Below are 21,307 nucleotides of genomic sequence, written 5' to 3'. Positions count from 1 at the left end.
CGTTAAAACTTAAAAGGTGCGACATTTCGCGCAAGTTTTAACGCTACGAAAAAATCGAAACTTTTTGCGCAAGTTTTAACGCTACGAAAAATCGCCAGATTTTGCGCAACTTTCGGAATGGCTATGAAAAACTCGCGTTTTTTCGCACAAATCGTATTAGTAATGAAAAAGTCGCGACAATTTTCCGAAAATATCGCAAAATACCGATCATTACGAAAAAAACGCAATCAGACGCATTCGGCCCGTTCGTGGGTTAGTAAATGTGCCCCTTAAAGTGATCCTGACACCAAAAAACTACTCTTCAAAATATTAATGTACATTTAAAGTTACTTATAGGTCATGTGATCACCGATAGGCCTGTTTATATACATAACTGTTACTTGAAGTTACTACACCTGACTGTTCTGCCAACCTGACTGTCCCTTCTCAATGCTGAACATCAAAAAATGGTGGCAGGTGGACTTCTGCACAGTTATGTCCCATCTGCAAGAAAATGGAGATGCACTTCTGGTAATTATGCACAAGTGGTAGGTGCAGCCTAGACAATCAAAAGCACCACCCCCTTGTAACCACAAGGATGCTGGAATTCAGGAAAAAAAACACTGCATTGTGGGAAAGAAAAAACATGGCGATTGAGTGAAATTGCACTCTATTCATTGCACTTGCGGACATACAGTACATATGCCCTCAGAACAGACCTATAGAACAGACCTAGTATCTGACATATTTGGGTGGGGTGATTTAAGGGAATAAGTAAAACCAAGAGGTAACACAAACATACTTCTTATATGTGAGATTTCTGAATCCTGTGTGGCCTGTATCCAGTGCATATACGCCCACTGCTAGATACAAATCCCAATGCTTATTTCAGTCCCAGAGATACACCATAGCTTACATGCTACATCATTCTATTGTTACAGCAGAATATGTTTCATTGCTTTTGAAACAGTTGCATAAGGAATGAATTTGCTGATGCTTCGTTAAATGAATTCCCACTTACACAACTGAATTCTCTTAAAATACCAGTACTTACACTGTCTGTTATCATCTATATCTGTCTATATCATCCGTTTTGCATGGGCCATAATCTTCATCTAGGTCTTTCTCCATCACACTGAACTGCGAGCATTTTAGTTTTGGAAAAAGCAGCGTTTAGAAGGTCAAAAAAATTCAAAAACAGAGGCATCACTCACTTCTGCTTCCTGAGTTCAAGCCCAACCTCAAACAATTAATTGTTTTTATCCTTGTAAGTCATCAAAGCTTTCCAGCCTTTGCACTCTGTCCTATTCCAGAATAACAGCTTGTTTAGCAATACTTCTAACAGCGCTTTCTTGTAACCTGAGAAAGTCTAAGAGCAATCTTCAATAGGTGAGAACAGGTAATTACATAAACAGCAGGAAAACATACTAGTCATATAATATTGCCTGCCAAATATACAACTGTATGCTTGCATTTTAAAGCCCTATCTATTCATCATGACAAGGATAGTTAAATGGAACAGCATTCTGCCAGGTTAGATAACGTTTCTTTGGCATATGATTTAAATACCAGACTTGCCGCAGGTGTTTTTACTGATTCTATGATGTAGTAACTGAAGAGTGTTTGAGAGGTAGGCACTTTCAGTTGTATATTTTGTAACAGAAACATTGCTATTTTCCATAGTCTTAAACACAATACTCATTTCTTCAAATCTTGTTCAACACAGTTTATGTGAAAATGATCCTTTTTCTCTGTAATTACCCCTACATGTTCACAAGTCACAAAAAATACTTGGTTAATGAAAAATGGTTGGTACCATTATTATATGGAAGTGACAAACAAATCTGTAAGGGAAGTTATAGCGGGGCCCATATGTTTGGTTGGGAAGTTTCTGTTTAGAAAGAAGATTTAATAGTTGGGGTGATATCCCTGCTACTAATTATTTCTCATTGGGAAAATACTATATGACTGATGTTGAGATGAAGACGCTATGACTAGGACAGCTGGAGATGCTGCTGCCTGATTTCGACTGGGTAATGGGCTATTATGGTAGCAGCATAAACCTGAACAAAACGACCGGGGGGGCTGAATCCAACTGAGATGCTGTGGTCTCATGCTGCTAGGTGGAGCCCACCCCTAGGCATCCGAATGAAAGCAATGTATGCAGTATTTCCCACTGGGTGTAATCTTGGCAAGGCCTTGCTCTCATTGGAAAGACTTCTGGCAGTGACTAATTCTCAAATTGAAAAATGTTGTCAGGAACTGATGGTTAACGTATTATAACAAAAAACATGACATGCAAACACTCTAATAACATGTATGGATTAATCCTAAATCCAACAAAGCAATTTCTCTGAATGAGGTATCTCTCAGCATTTGCATAAATCCTCATCTTAAACCCCCATACCCCAACCATACTGGGGATCATTTATTAACACTGGGCAGATTTGCATCTGGGCAGTAATCCATAGCAACCAATCAGTGATTACATTTTTCCAGCCGGCTGTAATTCTGGTTTCACAATGAAAGCAGAATTCTAATTGGCTGCCATGGGTTACTGCTCAGGTGCAAATTTGCCCAGTGTTTATAAATGATCCCCAGTATCAAAGCTGGGATATGCCTCAGCTCTAGCATTTTTATAATCTCTCAAAGAAATTCATTTAGTCCAGTAACAGCAACCCGGTTTCTTCTTGGAACACAATGTTTATAGCAAGTATAGGTAAGCAGCTTCAATGTGCAAATGCAGAGAATTATTATCCAACTTCTTACATTGTTTCCTATTAGGAAAAACCCAATTTCTCTGTAAATATTCTTTACTATATTGATATGCAGCATTAGCTATTGAACAACCTTTAGTTTCCACTATACTTAGTGATACAGGCAGGATTATCTGTATCCAGTACCAAAAATAAAAGATTGATTGGTAAAAAAATAAATCATTCTGCTATTTGCTTAGAACTCTTCATAATACCCTACTGAAGGATTGCTTCTAAAATGCCATGATTAGAACTAGTCCTGCATTCTCTGCACAACAAGCTTTATTGTGTGTGCTTTACAGTTTTGTTCAGTTGTTTGCATTTGTTTGCAAATGCGTAAAGCACTAACAGTATATGGCCACAATACAAAGAACGAGCAGATTTATACTTTATAGAAAATCTTATATCCATGTTTGGACCCTTTAGCAACCTGGACCTATGTAATGCAATGAAGTTTAGTTAAATTTCAGTAATCCATAGGATAAAACAGATGTTGCACCCAAAAGGTGCAATAACATTGTATACTCCAACACAGCCAAAAATGACATTATTCCAAAATCCCTTTCAGATAACCTTGGGCTGGAACTACTTTATGGATCAGTGGATCAGTAGCTCTTTCTCTCTGATTAGTCTTCTGCAAACCAAAAGCCACTTTAAATAATAGCATGTCACCGGTGGCATCATGCCAGGCTTCTGCACCTCCTCTTCCACTGCCTTTTGGCCTGTTGCAGGAGTCAGATGCCCATCGTATAGGTGATTATCCCTGCCACGGCACAATCCATCACACACAGCCACACTCAGCTGCTAAAATCGTTTGTACGATCTTCCAGTTGTTGTTGACATCCAGAAATGAAATGGGTTCGTACCGTGTAGGGCGGCAACAGGGTTGATCTCTAATGCGTTCATGGGAGCCGGGAGTTATAAGCTTTTGTTTGAGCAAGGTAGAGAGGGTAATGTCATAATTGCTGCGAGGGTGCTGGCAAACACCACTGCAGTAACTGAATGTAATGGACTCATCTGAGTTATGGCCCAGCCCCAAGTCTCGAACTTTAAGTCTCACACGCCGCAAGCTGCAGCCTTTTCCACCCCCACCTTTTCTACGTCCCTCAGGCTTCTTCTTGTTTTTTTTGGACCTTGCAGATTCTATAGGCGAACGTTCTGACCGGAATAAGAGGTCATCTTGAAGGTCATCATGGATGTGCCCTTCTGAAGTTGTGTTATCAGCTGTATAAATAAGCAACATTTGTAATGAGCATCAATTATCTCTCATTAAAACTGATCAATTTTGAGGGAAATAAAATAAAATAAAAATGTATATTTATATTTATTTATCACAGTTCCACCACAACTGCAATTTAGCATTTACACACCAGCAATCCACATTATCCCACAATTGCTCTATTAAATAGAAAATATACACTCAACATCAGTGTAATAAATAGGGCCTCAGCTAAAAATGCATTCGTTTCTATTGTTTTATTTAAAATATTGATGATCCTGTATTTCCTAGTGAAATTAAAAGCAAGTCTGTTCTTTTGCCGCTACCTTCTTGGTTCTTCACATTTTGCTAGGAGGAGGATGCAGTATATCACAAATATCACTTGCCATATAATGAACTCCTACTTATCTATATGCATGAGATACAGGAAAGAAGTGAGGTAATGGAGGAGCTACTTATCTCTCTTTATAAAAAAAAAAACTCCTGTTATATCTTGCTTTATAATGAATCTTAAAAAGATATATATGAAGAAAGAAAAAGGTTTTAATTCTGTTAGCGATACATGAACTACACATTGCATGAAAAGATTTATATTGGCCAGGCTAAAGGTTAAGGTGGATAAAACGGTGTCTGGAACAATAAGGGAAAATTACAGTAAAACAATGTTATGTTCCTGGATTTTACTTTGTGCCAGAATTGACACGGTTTTTTGCCGGTCTCATATAGACAAACTGCATATTTTCTTTCCCAAGTGGATAGGATAATATGGCAGAAACAACAGTGATGTGATATGAGCTTCAAGCCAAAGAGAAAGTAGGGTCTGAAAGGTCAGAAAAAAAAAGAAATGGAAAGTGGGAACGTCAGTCCCTTGGGGCAGTAAGTGATAGCAGTGCTGCAATCTGACATCCTCACTAAAGAAGGTCACTTCGCCAAGTTCTACATAAGGAAATGGTAGCAGCAATGAAATGGTTCATTAATGACAGTACTTGTTTCTGCAGGTACAGTAGGCGTTGTTATGTACAAATGTTGCCACACACGCCTGCATAATTTCAGTAACCTTGTGCAAAAAACAGTATATATCTTTCTCAAAATAGTCTTTCAGTGTCATATGCATGCCAAAAGGGGTCTTCTGCCATCATGCTTTCATGCATTCTACACATAGGGGCAGATTTATTAAAGTACGATCGGTCCGAATCCGACTTTTTCGTACTGTGCGTCAAAAATTATGCAACAAAATCGTATTGCTGCGCCGAGTACAAAAGTTTTGGATTCATTCAAGCTTCGGTATCGTGACTTTCCTTGGGCCAGGTTGGAGCTGCAGAGTGCCATTGAGCCCTATGGGAGACTTTCCTTGGGCCGGGTTGGAGCTGCACAGTGCCATTGAGCCCTATGGGAGACTTTCCTTGGGCCAGGTTGGAGCTGCAGCGTGCCATTGAGCCCTATGGGAGACTTTCCTTGGGCCAGGTTGGAGCTGCAGAGTGCCATTGAGTCCTATGGGAGGCTTCCAAAATCGTTCGGATACGAAAATTTTGTGACTTTCGGATCGCCAATACAATATTACTAATACGTTTTTTTTTCATAAGCATTTTCGTGATATTTGCAATCATCAGAAATGATCATATCCAATCCGAATTTTACCCATTTCGGGATTCAAACTCGTACTTTGATGAATGTGCCCCATAGATTAGCACCAATGGTTTCAATGTGATATCATCATAAAATTATCTTACACATTAATTACATTCTCAAATATTCACTCACCATAATAAGAACTCCAGGTAGATCTGATGATTTGGTCCATGGCTACTGCTGGTGTTGGCTCCAAGCTGTCTGGGCTAACAGTTCCTAATATGGCTGCCTCTCGCTCTGGGTTTGGCTGCCCATTCATATTCACCTCTGGAGTGGGAGACCCAGTTACCATTGCTGACAGCAGCAGAAATGACACAATAACTGTCCAGAGCGTTACCTATCACAGAACAAAACGTACAGTTATGTTGACTAGGCTGTGGATAAAGGCATGTATCCCTGCATGTTCTAACAAAAATCAACCCAAATAAAGCTTTTAAGAAATATGCCTTAAGAAGAAATATTTTTTTTGACAAATAAACAGAAACAAATGTCTGTACTTTTGTACAGTAATCGGATTTAAAAAAAATAGTTTCCAAATACCAAGAAGGTCCATGACCATATAAGGGAGTAAAGCTGCAGGCTCAAAGGTTTTATAAAGGTAACTTTTAATAGTCTCAGACTATGTCATGAATTTCAGTGTTTTATGTATACATATACTGTACCTATATACCTATATTATATGTATGCCTGATTAAACAATGGTAAAGATTTAAAGCCAGCAATCAAGGTGTAGGTGCAAAGGTAAAGACAAACAGGACTATGGACTGCCACACATTGTACTGGGGAAATTATGATGATTCAGGACCACAGACTTCTTTTAATAGTTCTATATGGGAAGGACTTTTCAAAGAATATGCACGTGAGATATAAACTGCTTCCAATAGGAAGAAATCTGCAGTGGTTTCCTCTGAACAAACACTAGAATTAAAAAGCTAAAGTGTGCCATTGGTCTTAGCATCTAAAAGTTGAATCAAGGTATGTGCAATGCATAAATGTCTGTAAAAGGGAATCCGAACATGACAAGCAACTCATGGCTAAAGTGAAGTCCTGCTTTCAATACTACTCAGCTTTGAAAATTGTAGAGCATTTGTTCTGTTTTTCCTTGTTTTTTTCCATGCTCCCTGCAAAAGTACAGGGTTTTGCTTCTGACCTACAGAATAACATGATAGAAAGTATTTTATCTGCCTTAAACAGAAACAGATTTCTCACTGGATTAACATCCTACTGGTGTTTACATTTGTTACTGTAACACTGAATATCCTGATTATACAAAAGGTATCCAGACTTTGCAGAAGATATGTAAGGTTTCAGCCAACACAGTCCTCACTGGCCAAAAAACAATTTTACTGCTCTCACCATGACGCTTATCTGTTGATGGAGGAGAAACCACTATTACACAACTTGGTCATGTAAAAGTGAATGGGAGCTGTCCTAGGCAAATTGTAACAATTTTTATTTAATTTTTTTTTTTGTTTTTTGTTTTTAGGGGTTTTGTTTTTTTTTTGAGTGCACAAAAAATCTTTTGGAAAAGTCGACATTCATGCTTTTTTAATTTGTGAGTTTTTCCACTGGACTGGGCAATGTTTTGGAGGCAAAAAAGGATTGAAGTCAGTGGAAACCAGGAAAAGCTCTTAAGGGAGAAAGACAAGGTACAATCACTGGGGGTGCCAAAATGTTAGCCAGCCCCCCCAGTGATTGTAATCGCTGACCTTATACTTGTTAGGAGAAACCACACCAGCCCGGAGTAGCTGCGAGAGAGCGATTCTCTTTCTTTTTCTGTCTTCACGCTGCTTGCGCATGTGAAAAGCAGAACTTTTAAAAAGCCAACTTTTCCACTCTACTGCGCATGCCCCGGCCCCGGGATTCTGAAGTTAGACATGAGAAGGAAGAGGATCGCTTGCTCACAGCTACCCTGGGCTGGTGTGGTTTCTCCTAACTAGTATAAGGTCAGCGATTACAATCACTGGGGGGGCTGGCTAACATTTTGGTACCCCCAGTGATTGTACCTTTTCTTTCTCCCTTAAGAGCTTTTCCTGGTTTCCACTGACTTCAATCCTTTTTTTGCCCCCAAAACAATTGCCCAGTCCAGTGGAAAAACTCACAAATTAAAAAAGCATGAATGTCGACTTTTCCAAAAGATTTTGGTGTGGTTTTCTGCTAACAGGAGCACCAACCTGGGGAATAAGGTAAGTAATCACAATCACAACGGGGTGGGGGTAATATTTGCCTAACATTTAAGCACCCCCCAGAGATTTTACCTTTCCTAGCCTTTAACCTCAGAAAACCCTATGGGGCCAATGAAAGAAAACAAAATAGAGATCTTAATCTCACTCACATTTTTTTTTACCACTATCATCCAAGATGGTATTTTTTGAAAAATAAATAAGTCATCAGGATTTAGGTGAATGAATAAATGAATGCATTTTTAAAATAACATTATACTGCTAAGTAATCAATGCAATATTATTAGGCTTTCTATGTTGTACCGTAGAGGATATTTACTGTAGGGAAGGTTTGTGTGGAAAATTAAACCCAAGATTATTGCAGGGACTGGGAATCAGAAGATGCTGGAATGAACGCATTGGCCACATGCTTATGTTCTGTCCACTTTTGCTTTAGGAACCCTTTCCCTGGGCTAGGCCCCTCAATGCAGAACAGCACAGAGAATAATCTCTTTTAAGGCCAGAGATATAACAGAGCTGTGAGGCTGACGATAGAAAAGAAAGAGATTGTTTGGCAGAGGTCTGATCCTACATGTGATAGTTAATACTCCAGATCATCATTTTCAGGAAGACTGCATATACAGCTCCATAAGCCTCACTTCTTTCCTAAGAAGGGAGTTTGATGCCACATTTCCAGCTATGGTAACTCACTTATTTGGACCAAAGGAAAAAAGAATCTTTAAACAAATCAATCAGCTAGTTCCAGTTTTTGCATAGTCCTTAATACAGAGTCTATCAGTGGATACAAAACAAATTAATTCAAAAGTACCATGTTTTTAAATGTATATCCGCCAAGGTGTAAAAACAAATGTTGTTAGAGGGGGTGTGGCATTGTCATGCAGTCAATGAGATTCCTAGCCAGGACATTTATGGGAGCATGTGGCAGAAAGATATATTTTGGAGACTGTTCCTTTTTGATTAACTGTTTTATTTATATAATAAAAACACCCACAAACCTACCTTATAGCTCCAGAGTGAGATTGTCATAGACAGGGATCCTCTTCCCATGAACGGCTTTTTCCTGTCTGGAAACATAAAGAAGCTGTCATTTGTTTTCTCTTTTTATCAGTGGCCAAAACTGCATAGTGCTTTACCCCGTTCACCTCTACTGCCATAGGGCAAGTTTCCATGTATTGTGTGAAATAAAACAGAGGGCCAGCTAAGGCTCAGTGAGTGCCTCAGATATCCATATGCAGAATATGTACTAAATCACTGGTGACACACAAAATTCCTCGATCTTAAAGCCAGCCCACAGATTAGGAACTTGTCATAGCATGAGAAAAGTCAAAGTAACACTCCTACAGCATGCTTTGTTTTGTACCTGTGGAAGTATAACAATCTTTTACAACAATCTGGATTTTGCATTTGTTTTTTTTTTTAATACTAAATAGCAGATTATTACAGCTTGAATTTGTAGAGCTGGTTATAGTGTCTTTCTTGACATACTAACAACGTCTATAGCAGAATAAAACTGCACAAAATATCTTTACAAGGTATGGAAACCTACAACCATATATAGGGCCAGATTCAATGCCATGAGAAAATGTTATTTTATAGTGTATCACGTGAAAATGTATAGGCAAGATTTAAGGAGAAAAAACATTTTTCCTAATTCAGTTCCAGTTTTTTCACATAGACTTCAATAGAGTGAGATAAGTTTTTCTCATCTGGCCCTATAGGAAAACTGGAGGCTTTTCTCATCAGATTGAATCTGGCCCTTTATCTCATGGCAGAGTAGCAACAAGTGACCTATTCAGACTGTTTAGTCACAATTTAAAAGATCAGTAGAATTTAATGAACTAAAAGTCTTCTCAGAGTCAGCCCCATATAACACAATTACACTGAAGATATATGTAAACTAAATATATGCAAGTCATGGGGGCCAAAACCACTATATACCAAAAATAGACCCCCTCGCACTAAACCGAGAGGGGCCTGTGAACTGCCCTCAGGGAAAGGTGCATGTTTTCTTTAGAACTATTTACTATCACCGTCTGAGTCATTCTGTGTTTGGGATGTATTCGTTCCATGCCTTAAGGTTAAAGGAAAGGAATTTTCACCTTCAGCATGGTTAAAGCAGTAAACTAATGGAGCAGATGTTTTGGCAGACTGCCTTACTCTGTTCAAAATAAAAAGCAGTGAATCTTTTAGGGTCAACAGGATTCATATTTAGGAATAAAATAGTAGATAATAATGCAAAATGAATTTCTTTAGAGAACCCTAGTCTTTCAGGCTAAATTTGATGTACAAATGGAACATGGCACATTTCTTCAGCTGACAAAAGAATGCCAGATACTTGTCTGTGCCACCTAACTGCCAATCACTGCTTGTGACAGGAGCAGAAATGCATGGTGGCAGCCGGTTTCTATTAATCCTGATGACAGACAGCACAGAGGGGTATAGAGCAATTGTCTGCTGGCAGACGTATACCACTGCGTGCCCTTGGCCTGTCATATAGCTTGACCATGTGACCATGTGTATGGCTGCTCAGAATCATAAATAAATCTCTTTTCACAATATATTTTATAGCTCAAAGGCATTGAGTATATTAAAAACAAAAAAAAGCACAGGGAAAACGAGTGAAGGCATCCCCTTTAATATGTTACAGAATGTCCTATTCCTAGCATTTTCGCCTTTGGTTTCCATGATTTATCTTTTATAGTTTTTGAATGATTTGCTTTCCTGTTCTACTTATTTCCAGCTTTCAAATGGGGATCACTGACCCTGGCAGTCAAAAACTATTGCTCTGTGAGACAAATTTATTGTTATTGTTACTTTTTATTACTTATGTTTCTATGCAGGCCTTCTCCTATTCATATTCCTCTCTGTTGTTCAACCCACTGCCTGGTTGCTTGGGTAGATAAGACCCTAGCAACCAGATAGCTGCTGTAATACCAAACTGGAGAGCTGCTGAACAAAAAGCTGAATAACTGAAAAACCATAAAAAATTAAGTCCAAGAGCAAGCTGTCTCAGGATGTCAATGTCTATATCTTACTTAAAGTTTATTTAAAGGTGAACTACCTCTTTAATATAAATTATAATTAATAAAGGGTTGAACTTGACGAACTCTGGTCTTTTGATGGATTCTGATCTTTTTTCAACCCAATTTAACTCTTAATGTAATTATATAAAGAAAAAGGGGTGTCTAAGGTCTACAATCTACAGTTACCAATCATTTTAACAGGGAAAGGATTTGTCCAAAGTATAAGTCAATGTTTGCATTTTCCTTTGGGTATTGGGAGGTTGTTGGAGCTCAGTGCTGCTGCTGTGTGCTCTACTGAACAGAATGTTGAACTCCATGAACACTTTCCTGACTGTAAGGAAAATGTTCCTGATACTCAACAAAAATGTTTAGTAAATGTGCTAAAATGAATCCTTCAGGATTTCCCAGCTCCAATTCTAGTAAATCTGCATGTCGCAGAGTAACCAAATTACACAAACAGCACAAACACACATTTATCATCAGTGATCAGCTACCTTCCTTCCTTCCTAAACCACCTTTAGCCAAGCCAAAATATGTATGTATGTATATCTATCTTTATTTATAAAGCGCTACTTTTACTGTACGCAGCGCTGTACAGTAGAATATGTCTGTGATCAGGGAACATAGTGGATCTCTGCAGTCACTTTGATTGCTTGGAATATTTCAGAAACGCAGGGGAGAGCAGTGAAAGACAAGTGTCTCACCAGCTGGGGTCAGTAACATCCTAAAGAACAGTTTCTATTTATACAATGAAAGGAGAATGATGATATAATGTTACCAGTGCGTTCATTTGTAGCATTGTACAATTCACCTGTCCCATACATTTTATGCAGTGTCAGCCCACATTAAAAAAGAGGACTTGTCACAGCAAGAGAATATTTTTTGGTTTCTGTTGATTGCATCATCATCATTGCCATTTATTTACATAGGGCCAGGAAGTTACAAGTCAGAAAAGCTTATGAAAGATTTACATTTGGAAACAAAGCTGCAGTCAGTTGCACGAAAAAATCCATTTTATTGAATACACTTGCGCTCCTTCCATTTTGTATAATTGCAGCCATTGTCCCTGCCTTCCTTCCGCCACTTGCTCCAAATCAAGCACTGCTGCTCCTACTGACACAGGGGAACCCTGGAACCCAATATGTGCAGCACACATGTCAGACACATCACACCCACAATGAATACTGGAAACAGCGGCAACCGTACTTTCAGCTTAACTGTGATCGATTCATGTCAAAGTGCGAGCACAATTAACAGTCATTTTGAGAATGCCATACTGCTACATCACGCACAACTGCATATGTCCACAGAGAATGATAAAAAGTTGTGGATGGTGGTGGATCACTATCCTTAAGGCTTTGCCATTAATGTCATTATCCAGTAGCCAAGGCTATTTATTATAGGCATCAGTATATATATTTTATATATGTGAGTGTATAGACAGGTCTGTATAAGTCTGTATGTATATACTGTATGTGCACTGTATATCATTTAATGCGTTTTGACATTGCATTGCATCTCTGAGGCCTAACTATCTAAGAACAAACCTTAAGTCTAATGCAGAACATATTTCCAGAATAAGTTGTTTTACTGGAGGGTGTACATTTTCTGCTGCTATTTGTTGAGTGATTATCTTGTCATTTTATTACACCACAAATAGTATGTTGAACTGCAAGTGCTAAGTAATCCTTTTGTATGGCTTGGGGTTTTCTGCCTTAGATTAACTTGAAAAATATTTCAACATAACACATCACTGCCCACTCACTGGATGTATGTAACGCTCAGGCTAGCAGCTTCACTGTTAGCTGGAAAGTGTGGATATGGATATGTCCCTCAAGAACTTCATTTTTTGAAAGATATCCAACTCCAACATGAACATCAAGGGCTTTACTTCTTGGCTAATAATCATGCAGTATGGGAGTATAAAGATTTATGATTATAACAAGGCATGGTTACATGGACTCTTATCAAGTCAATAATATTGTTGGTCATGCCACTTTGGGCTGTTTTTTTTAGCCAGGGTAACACGCCATATATGGTAAGATTGGCTCGCTTGGCGACATTGGGCTTATTCGTTTATTAAATTAGAACGGCGGGTATAGGCACATTCAATTTAGGGACCGCATCAACAAGCCAATGCGGTCCCTAATCCGACAGAAAAATCAAACTTTCCTGATAAGGATCTGCCTGATTTCAGGCCAGATGTCGGTCGGGTGGCCAGTCGTTCATGCTCATACATGGGAAGATAACCTGCCAAAACGGTCCAAAGAACTGATATCGGCCCATGTATAGCCACCAAGTTTGCCCAGGAACTTTAACCCATAGCAACCAATCAACAGGAAGTATTAACTGGTCACCAGTTTAAAAGCAAACATCTTATTGGTGCTATTGGTTACTTCTCCTGGTCAAATTTAGTGCCTTTTATTACATATAGGGGTTAATGTAATAAAAAGCATTACCTTTTTCCCAGGTACAGTAACCCATAGACATCAAATAGAATCCACTGGAGAGTTGTGTAAAAGAGGTGGCCAGTAAATACTCCCTGCTGACTGGGCATTTATAGATTACTGCACCTGCCCAAACATACTGAGGGTTTATGAAAACTGGCCAAATCTGCATTAAAACCTATGACAACCAATCAAATGTTTGCTTTTATTGTTCTTCCTGGAGCTGGCTGAAAAAAGCTAATCAATGATTGGTTGGCATAGCAGTGATTGGTTGTTATAGATTTCTGCACAGATGCAGACTTGCCCATTATTACTAAATGAGCCCCAGAGTCTTGTATAACATAAACCCTTAACCGGGCAGAAATATATCTACTATGACTAGGGGATGAGAGGGGAATAAGGTGCAAATAAGTAATTTTTTAAAGACTATTAAACATTGTTAAAGACTTTGAGTGACTACTTATGACAGGGCTTCCCAGGTCCGATTGTCCCAACAGGCACAATTTTAAACAGCCCAATATTTATCAAATAAACTGACACAGGACAACCCTAGTGTGTAGAACAAGCTCCAAATAGCCAGTGACTGCCAGATATAAATGATCAAGTAGATTTTCATTTATTTACTGTCCTTTCTTTCTCTTAGTCAAGCATCATATGCAGTGAGAATGCCAACAGTCATCTCTATGCTGGGTTGTCCAAGTGGGAGCCTATGAACAACATGTATGACATTATAATTTCATAGATGTATTTTATACATATAAACAGTACATACTTGTCCTATGTCATGGACAATTAAGGACAGCCCTTTCACACTCAAGTTTCCCTTCTACAATGGATCTTTCAGGCGTTTCTCCATAGGGAACAAAGGAGTAAATGCAGCCCTGTATTTCCTATTAGTTTGAACCCACTGTGGCATTGACAAGGGCTGATGCAGGTGGAGCACATTAAGTTGCATTTCATCTGTGTTTGGTGCTTGCCTGCGCCAAAATGAGTACAAACTAATCGTAAATACAAGGCTGCATTTAGTCCTGTGTTTCCCTGTGGTAGAATGCATGACCCACCGTAGGGGGATGCAGGAAGAAACACTTGTGTGTGAGAGCCTGTGGGTCAGATATGGCTATGCTCTATAATGAAGTTAACACAATGTAACTCTTGCTTCCCTGTGCGATACATTTATTCATTGAGCTTGTTCCATCCTGTTGGCAAATCTGTGTTTGTACTATTTGGTGTGGCTTTACACACTAACACACTTTCCTCCTCATCTTGTTATTTTTTCCGTAGAAGAGATTTTAACCACTCCTGAAAAAATATTTTAAAAGTGCAAACCATTATCTGACACACCTTTACGTTTGGTAAATATCCCCAAGTCTGACACAAGGTATACCTAAAACATAGGCTCTAGGTTACAGTCACCCACAGTGGTTGGCTACAGTACAATACAATATTTATTTTCACGGGAAAGTCTTAAATGTACATGAATACATATTACAATTTAAGTACAGTATCTATAAAACTAAATTTCCTCTGCATAACAGAATTTAACTGTAATGAATATAAGGTAAAGGCAATATGATAGCCAGGTATAGATAAATGGACAGACAAAGAGATAAAAAGAATAGGAAATGTTCTGCATATGACAGACACTTGTAGTTATCAGTCTCTGCCTATCACCTTCAACATCTACTGTAGGCAAATAATTTAGCATTATTTTAAGTGGGGGGCAACAGGTAAAGAAGGGTGTTTTGACCTTGATAGCTTTCACCTAGACTGATGGTCAGAAGTCATATGTGCCATACCACTAAGGGGATAAGCCCTGATTACAGATTAAGCAAATTTATTGCCAAAATCGTACCCATTGTGTCTAAGAGTGACAGGTGCAACTCAAGTGCGGCAAGGTGTATTGTGAGCAAAAATGCACTTTCTACCCTACAGTATTTGTAATGTTGCCTAAATTAAATAATAGTTATTGTGCTCTTTCAACCTAACAGTTTTCCCAGATGCAACCATATGATACTGTCCAGCCCTGACAAATAAGCATGAGTGACAGGAAAACCCAACTGCTTTCAGGGGACAAGCCCTTATTTACAAACACAGCTGTGAATTTACACTCATAGAAACCAATCAGCAAATTAGTGCAGTTAAAATAATAACTGGTTACTGAATTAGTGCTAAATTACACTTGTGTTAGTAACTGAGGCCAGTGACTTATGGCATCTATCAAGGACCAAGATATGAGTAATTTGGTAGGACCAAGAGAAAAAAGCATTTATGCAAACTGTGTAAGGAATTTTTATATAAATAATACAGTGAATCCAGGATATGTCTAGGGATGTGGCAGATTCAGATTTAATGCTTAGTGATATGGCACATGTGACTTGGCCTTCACGGTGCTCTAAGGGAAAAACACTGTCGTCAAGACACACTTTTTTACCTGATACCAGTTTATGCTGAAGGAAATGGCAAAAGCTTTGCCTACTGTTGACACTGGGGGTGACTGACAGGCGCCAATCTCCCCCAGCATCTGCTGTAGGCAGAGCATTCCCTATTCTTTTCATTGGGATTTGGTGGCACAGAAACACACAATAACACTGGCAAAGAAGAATGCAGCAAGCTGGGCTGCCACGCACGCGCTATGTCAGTTGAAATAACAGCATTCTTCCTTCCATTAAATGTGAAATTACAGGATAACTATGTTGTTTATCTTGATTGCTCAGTCTAAAAACGAACAAGAGATTCCTAAATATTTGCTGAAGGCAAAAGCATATAGAAAGCTCAAGATAAAAAGAGACAGCCTGCATTATGCAGAGACTATGACAGAGGATTTAGAATCAGTATAAGACAGCTTGCAGCTACAGGGAGACTGAAAATAGAGAATTAATACAAACACATGCATACTATAAGGCTTCCCTGCAACAGAATGAGCCCTTAGACACACTACATCTCAGATATGTTAAAAAAAACCCCAACTAGAGCTCAATTAATAATACTAGTTATTAACATGGCAACTGACCCATAATTAACTTTGTTTAGCCAGCCACAAGTGAAATAATGACAGCAAGCATATGACTGGTCCCCATGGCATACTGATATATATACAATATATATATACCATATGAAAAATATCTAAGTGAGGTATTAATCCAAGGTACAAGGAAGGCAGCAAGTGGGGTTTATAATCCATAGCTGCAAAAGGCAGTCAACCCCAAGCCAGGCTTATATAATCACATTTTAAATGACAAAAAAGCCTAGCATAACCATCCCAACACATTCTGTGCTCTATGTAGCACTCAGGTTCTAATTTGCCAGAGAGAATACAAAAGTATCTTTAGAATGTGTGATACTGCCTACACCTAAAAGAGACAACTACAAAGGGGTCCAAACCAGTGAGATTTACCAGAAAGCGACAGGTTATCTTTAAGTCTCTAAGTATGTTTAAGAAAAATTGCATACTATAAAAACAGCTTGTAATGGAATCCAAAAAACGTGAACAGAAAATACCACCTGAATGAAGTGTCTGCATTTCCATGTAGGTCTGCTTTCTATGCTCTGTGTAGGAACTGGCCTGCAATGTGGGTCCTTTCAAGACACAATCTGCCACTTCACTGAGACTGTCAGCTGTGACTTTCCATAAACCTTACATGGTGAATCAGCAACATAAATATGTGTCATATCACGCTTTAATCGTTCCACATAAATATTATATACACACATGGTATATTCAGTGTGCATGAGTATTAGAACTGTTAGTTTACATACACTTATGATTCATGCATATTTGGAAGAAAAAAAACACCTTCCCACTAGACTAAAACTGCAATTCACGTGTTGCCAGCTTGGTGGCAGTAAAGTATTTGTCTACTCTCCAATAAGAAATCAAGGCTGTCATCCGTAGTACATGTCACCTGGCTATTAATAACTGGCCTCGCCTTCCCTGCCAGCACTACTAGAGGTCAGGATGGATTCTTGCTTCACGCACTACTTTGTTCCCATAAGAATCCAGATCCAAATTAGGTCAGAAGATTTTAATCCTAAAACAGCATACCATATCAATCTTGAGCAAGACATCTGAAATATGATTATGATATGGCATGCGTGTCACTGTAAAGGATGGAGGACAATATATGTAGTAAAATGATGCAGATGGTTGTTAAATTACTAAACAAGCTTTGTGTAGACTGCGATGCTACAGTTCAGTCACCTCTGGACTGTAAACTCCAGTACCCAGTCTCTTCCAGAGCATTGCATCACTCCCTGACTCTTGTTGCATCCTTAGCACACTGCCTTAGAGAAAACATGGGAACTGCCTATCAAATCTGGAATAAACACAGGAAAAATGCAAATAAAGTCTTTTTAGGCCCATATTGGTAGGGGTAACGTGTAAGTATGAGTGTATTACAGATGTTCCTGGGTAGAAGCCAGATTAAATTCAATTCCCATGAAAGTGCTGGTTCAAGAAGTTACTTGGGGCAATGGGAAAATATAAACTGCCCCTGATATCCGTAATAATAAAAGACACTGGTGCTGAACTAGCAACCCAGGGGCCACATGCAGTCCTCTATGCTTTGCTTCTGCCCTGTGCCACGGGAACCATCAGAAATATTAGTATACTGCTGGTGCAGAATTCACAGAGCACCCAGAACTGCATACATGCATGCACATAACATCGTTTCCTTTGTCAAATTCTATTAAAAATTCAGGTTAATTCCTCAGTAACTGCTGGACAACCCAAAATTGCTCATGCATATTACACACTGCTTTTAAAAATGTGCACAGCAGAAGTCATTGACCTAATGTGAGGATCCTGAAATCTATTGTCCATCTCTGTGCTGAACTCTGTAGGATAACTGGCACACCCAGTCTGCCTTACACTGCTGCTCTTATGCCACCCAAACACAAATATTTCAGTGGGTAGTAAAGAAGAAATCCAGGTTGGCAAGACATATATAGTCCTGCAACACTCATTTGTACCCACCCAGAGCAGCTTGTAAAAAACACTCAGCTGCTGCAGAAACTATCCGATAATGGAACTGTCAATCACATTCCTGCATCCAGAAGTGTTCCTAAGAGCTTCCGAGCCAGGTGCAGACTTTATTTCACTGGCGTCTACTCACAACAGGTGGCATCCCATGTTGGGCTAGAAAAATAGTGCATTTCAGCTTACCCTTATCGGTTTGTCCCACTTTATCATCAGGGTCTTCTTTTTCAGTTGTCCTTAGTTTATTTACATTGGGGGTTATGGTGCATGGTTATGGCAAACTGTCAGGCTAGAAGCCTTAGCAACAGTGGCTTGACAGTGTGTCAGATTTCTGCCTCTATTTTCTAACACATTTTCAATCAACAATAGCAATTTTTCTGCAAAATGTCTCTAGGACATTTAAAGCTTGCTCACTTCTATATAGGCTGAAAAAGATCTTTTGTCCAACATATAACACATAGAAACAGCAACAATTCTGAGCAAGAACAATGGATCAGACCTAAATATCTATCTCAAAACTCAAACATAAGAAATATATCCAAATTCATAAAGCACCAATGCACTTGACTTGTCAAACCCAAATATACTCATCATCTGTACAGAAAGCCAAGAGCCAAACTGTGTCCTCATAGATATAAGTCTTAGCATTTCTTGATAAGCACTGAAGGGTAATTTTTGCCTTAAGTAAAGACCTAATATCAGGTATTAGTGTTCTTTTCATTTGCATATAAATATGAAGCCAAAGACCTTGCATGTGAGAAGAATGCTGGGAATGCTATTAGCAAGCTGTGTTTGACAAATGCAAGAAAGGACAAGACATAAATCTTCACAACTGACACATCCTTTACAGAGGTCTTTCAATCAGAAGGAATCAGATGCTTGGAGGGGGCTATCAGTATATATCCTTTATATTTGTTAGTATGCTGTTCATGCCAGATTTTTAAAACATGAAAACATAACTGACAAATGACTGTATTATTAACTCATTTAGGGGCATTTTTTGTGGAAGCTTCTGTCTGAGGCCATATTTTTAGTTCAAATTGTGCTTTCTGCATTTAAAGAGCCTGATTTTGATATTTTCTGATAATGAAAATTCAGCTGTTTATGTCACCAGAAGGGTCTGATTGCTGTCCCTGATGAAATGCTGTCCAAGCCAAGGCTTTCACTGTACCTTAGTGCACGAATGTTGCTGAACTCGGTCTTGAACTGTAGACAGTTTTGAGTTGACTGCCACGATAACTTGATCATAATTAAGAGCTGATATATAAGGATATTCAGTGTACCCTATCAGGCACAGGCACCCAATTAATGAATGCAGCAGAGGATGCCCAAGGGCAGGGACAGAGGCCAAAATGTCAATGAGGAATGAGTGGTGAGCAATTATACATTGATAGCTTGGGCAGAAACCTCTGCAGGGCATGAAGATAGTCAAAGGGGCAAGTATGTGGATTCCTAGATAAAGAGATAATGCTCTTGTGATGAGATGATACTCAGTAAGAGGGCAAATATTGTTTTTCTGAGAGGTGATAATGAACTATAGCACATACTGCTTCAGAAAGAACCCATCAACAACATTCTGTCAACAAGAGGAAATAGATGTATTGCCGGTATGTAAATGAGCCACTAAGAGAATATTAGATGGTCGTAAAACACACCAAGGTTTCACTTTCTGATACCCAAGATAAAATATCAGATGAGGCTTGATAAAGTGCCCAGTGAGGCACAAAACCCTGTCCTTTCATAATATTTCAATATATATTTGCAGCCAATAAAGGACAGATCCAGTCTTTGGGTGATAAATGACCAAATCACTGGTTGCCCTGGCAGTCTGTTTGGTTATAATCACAAATTGACTGAAAGTTTTAAAACCATTAATTTTACTACATTGGAATTTTAAAGAACAAGCTTGATTCTAATGGAATTCATGTAGCGTTCACTAGGTTATCATAAAACATAATACACCCCAAATATAAACAATTATAATAAAATGTATTTGAGTAATAAACCTTTCCATTTTTAAATTTGCATTTTGTTCTTTAAATCCTATGACTGCTGTCCTTGTTCCAGTATATTTATACATGTATAAATGTATGTATGTTGTATAATCTTGATCTTGATGTGTTGCTAATCTCACCAGACATGCTTAGCCCAAATACCCTTCAATTATTGTGGACAAATGTAATACAAACTCATAAGGTGCCTGGATCCATATATCTAACAGAGACATGGCCTTCCATAAAACATCTCACTGACTAGATTTGGACAATAACTAAAACCCTGACAAGACGCAATAGGAAGCCTAGAACCCACTCCTTCTAGACAATCTGTACTATATTGTCATTTGAGAAACTGCTTTGTTATGGTTAAAATATTATCTTTCTGACCATTCCTGTAAAGTAGCTTTTTATGGCACCACCTCATTCCCTCCTTATAGTGACATTCCTTAAGGCCCACTGATCTTCTCACGTTATACTGCCTATCAAAAACCGATTCATTCACTGGATTCCACTTGAATCTTTATGGTGAACCTTTGAGTCAAACCTTTACCTCACAGACAACAGCACCACCTTCCACTAAACCACACATGCTTGATATTTAGGAGTTATCTTTGACTCCCATCTGTCTTTTATGCCCTACATCCAACCCCTTACTAAATCCTGTTGCTTTCACCTGTGCAATATTGCACAAATAAGCCCCTAGCTTAGCTTAGACAAGCAATTCATTTATTTAGTCTCTTATTTCCCACCTTGATGAAGGCAACCTAATCCTTGCAGGCATTCCAATATACCGTACCTTCTTTCACAGCTTCAGTATTTTCTAAATGCTGCCAATAGACTCATGCACTTATCTCTCTGTTCCATATTATCTGATTCTAATGCAAAGCCCTTCACTGGCCCCCAATTTCACCTTTGAAATAAAATTCAAAATAATAACACTCACATTCAAGGCCCTTAACAATAAAGTTCCAGCTCTCTACACATTGCTTCTGACCTTTGCTTTCTTTTCCCTACATAACTCTGTCCCATTCCCAACTGCAAGACTTTGTTGAGCTTCTGCCTGTCTTTGGAATTCCCTGCCATGACCTAAAGACCCATG

General features: G+C 38.7%; 1 protein-coding gene across 3 annotated transcripts in view; it reads right to left on the bottom strand.

Moving 5' to 3' along the window:
* Positions 1-256: 256 nt before the first annotated feature.
* The window catches only part of artn (artemin), a 37,784-nt gene continuing 16,733 nt past the window's right edge, over positions 257-21,307 (bottom strand). For all 3 annotated transcript variants that reach the window (XM_002931600.5, XM_004913964.4, XM_004913965.4), the window contains exons 3-5: positions 8,766-8,830; positions 5,716-5,920; positions 257-3,959 (exon numbers count right to left, since the gene is read on the bottom strand). In XM_002931600.5, the coding sequence (XP_002931646.1) occupies positions 3,517-3,959; positions 5,716-5,920; positions 8,766-8,830 (713 nt within the window). In that variant the 3' untranslated portion in view covers positions 257-3,516. The remainder of the gene's footprint in view (positions 3,960-5,715; positions 5,921-8,765; positions 8,831-21,307) is intronic.

The sequence above is a fragment of the Xenopus tropicalis genome, chromosome 4 (genome assembly GCF_000004195.4).
Source record: "Xenopus tropicalis strain Nigerian chromosome 4, UCB_Xtro_10.0, whole genome shotgun sequence".
Lineage (NCBI taxonomy): Eukaryota > Metazoa > Chordata > Amphibia > Anura > Pipidae > Xenopus > Xenopus tropicalis.
Note: the sequence above shows the minus strand (reverse complement) of the source record. Positions and strands in the feature narration are given on the sequence as shown.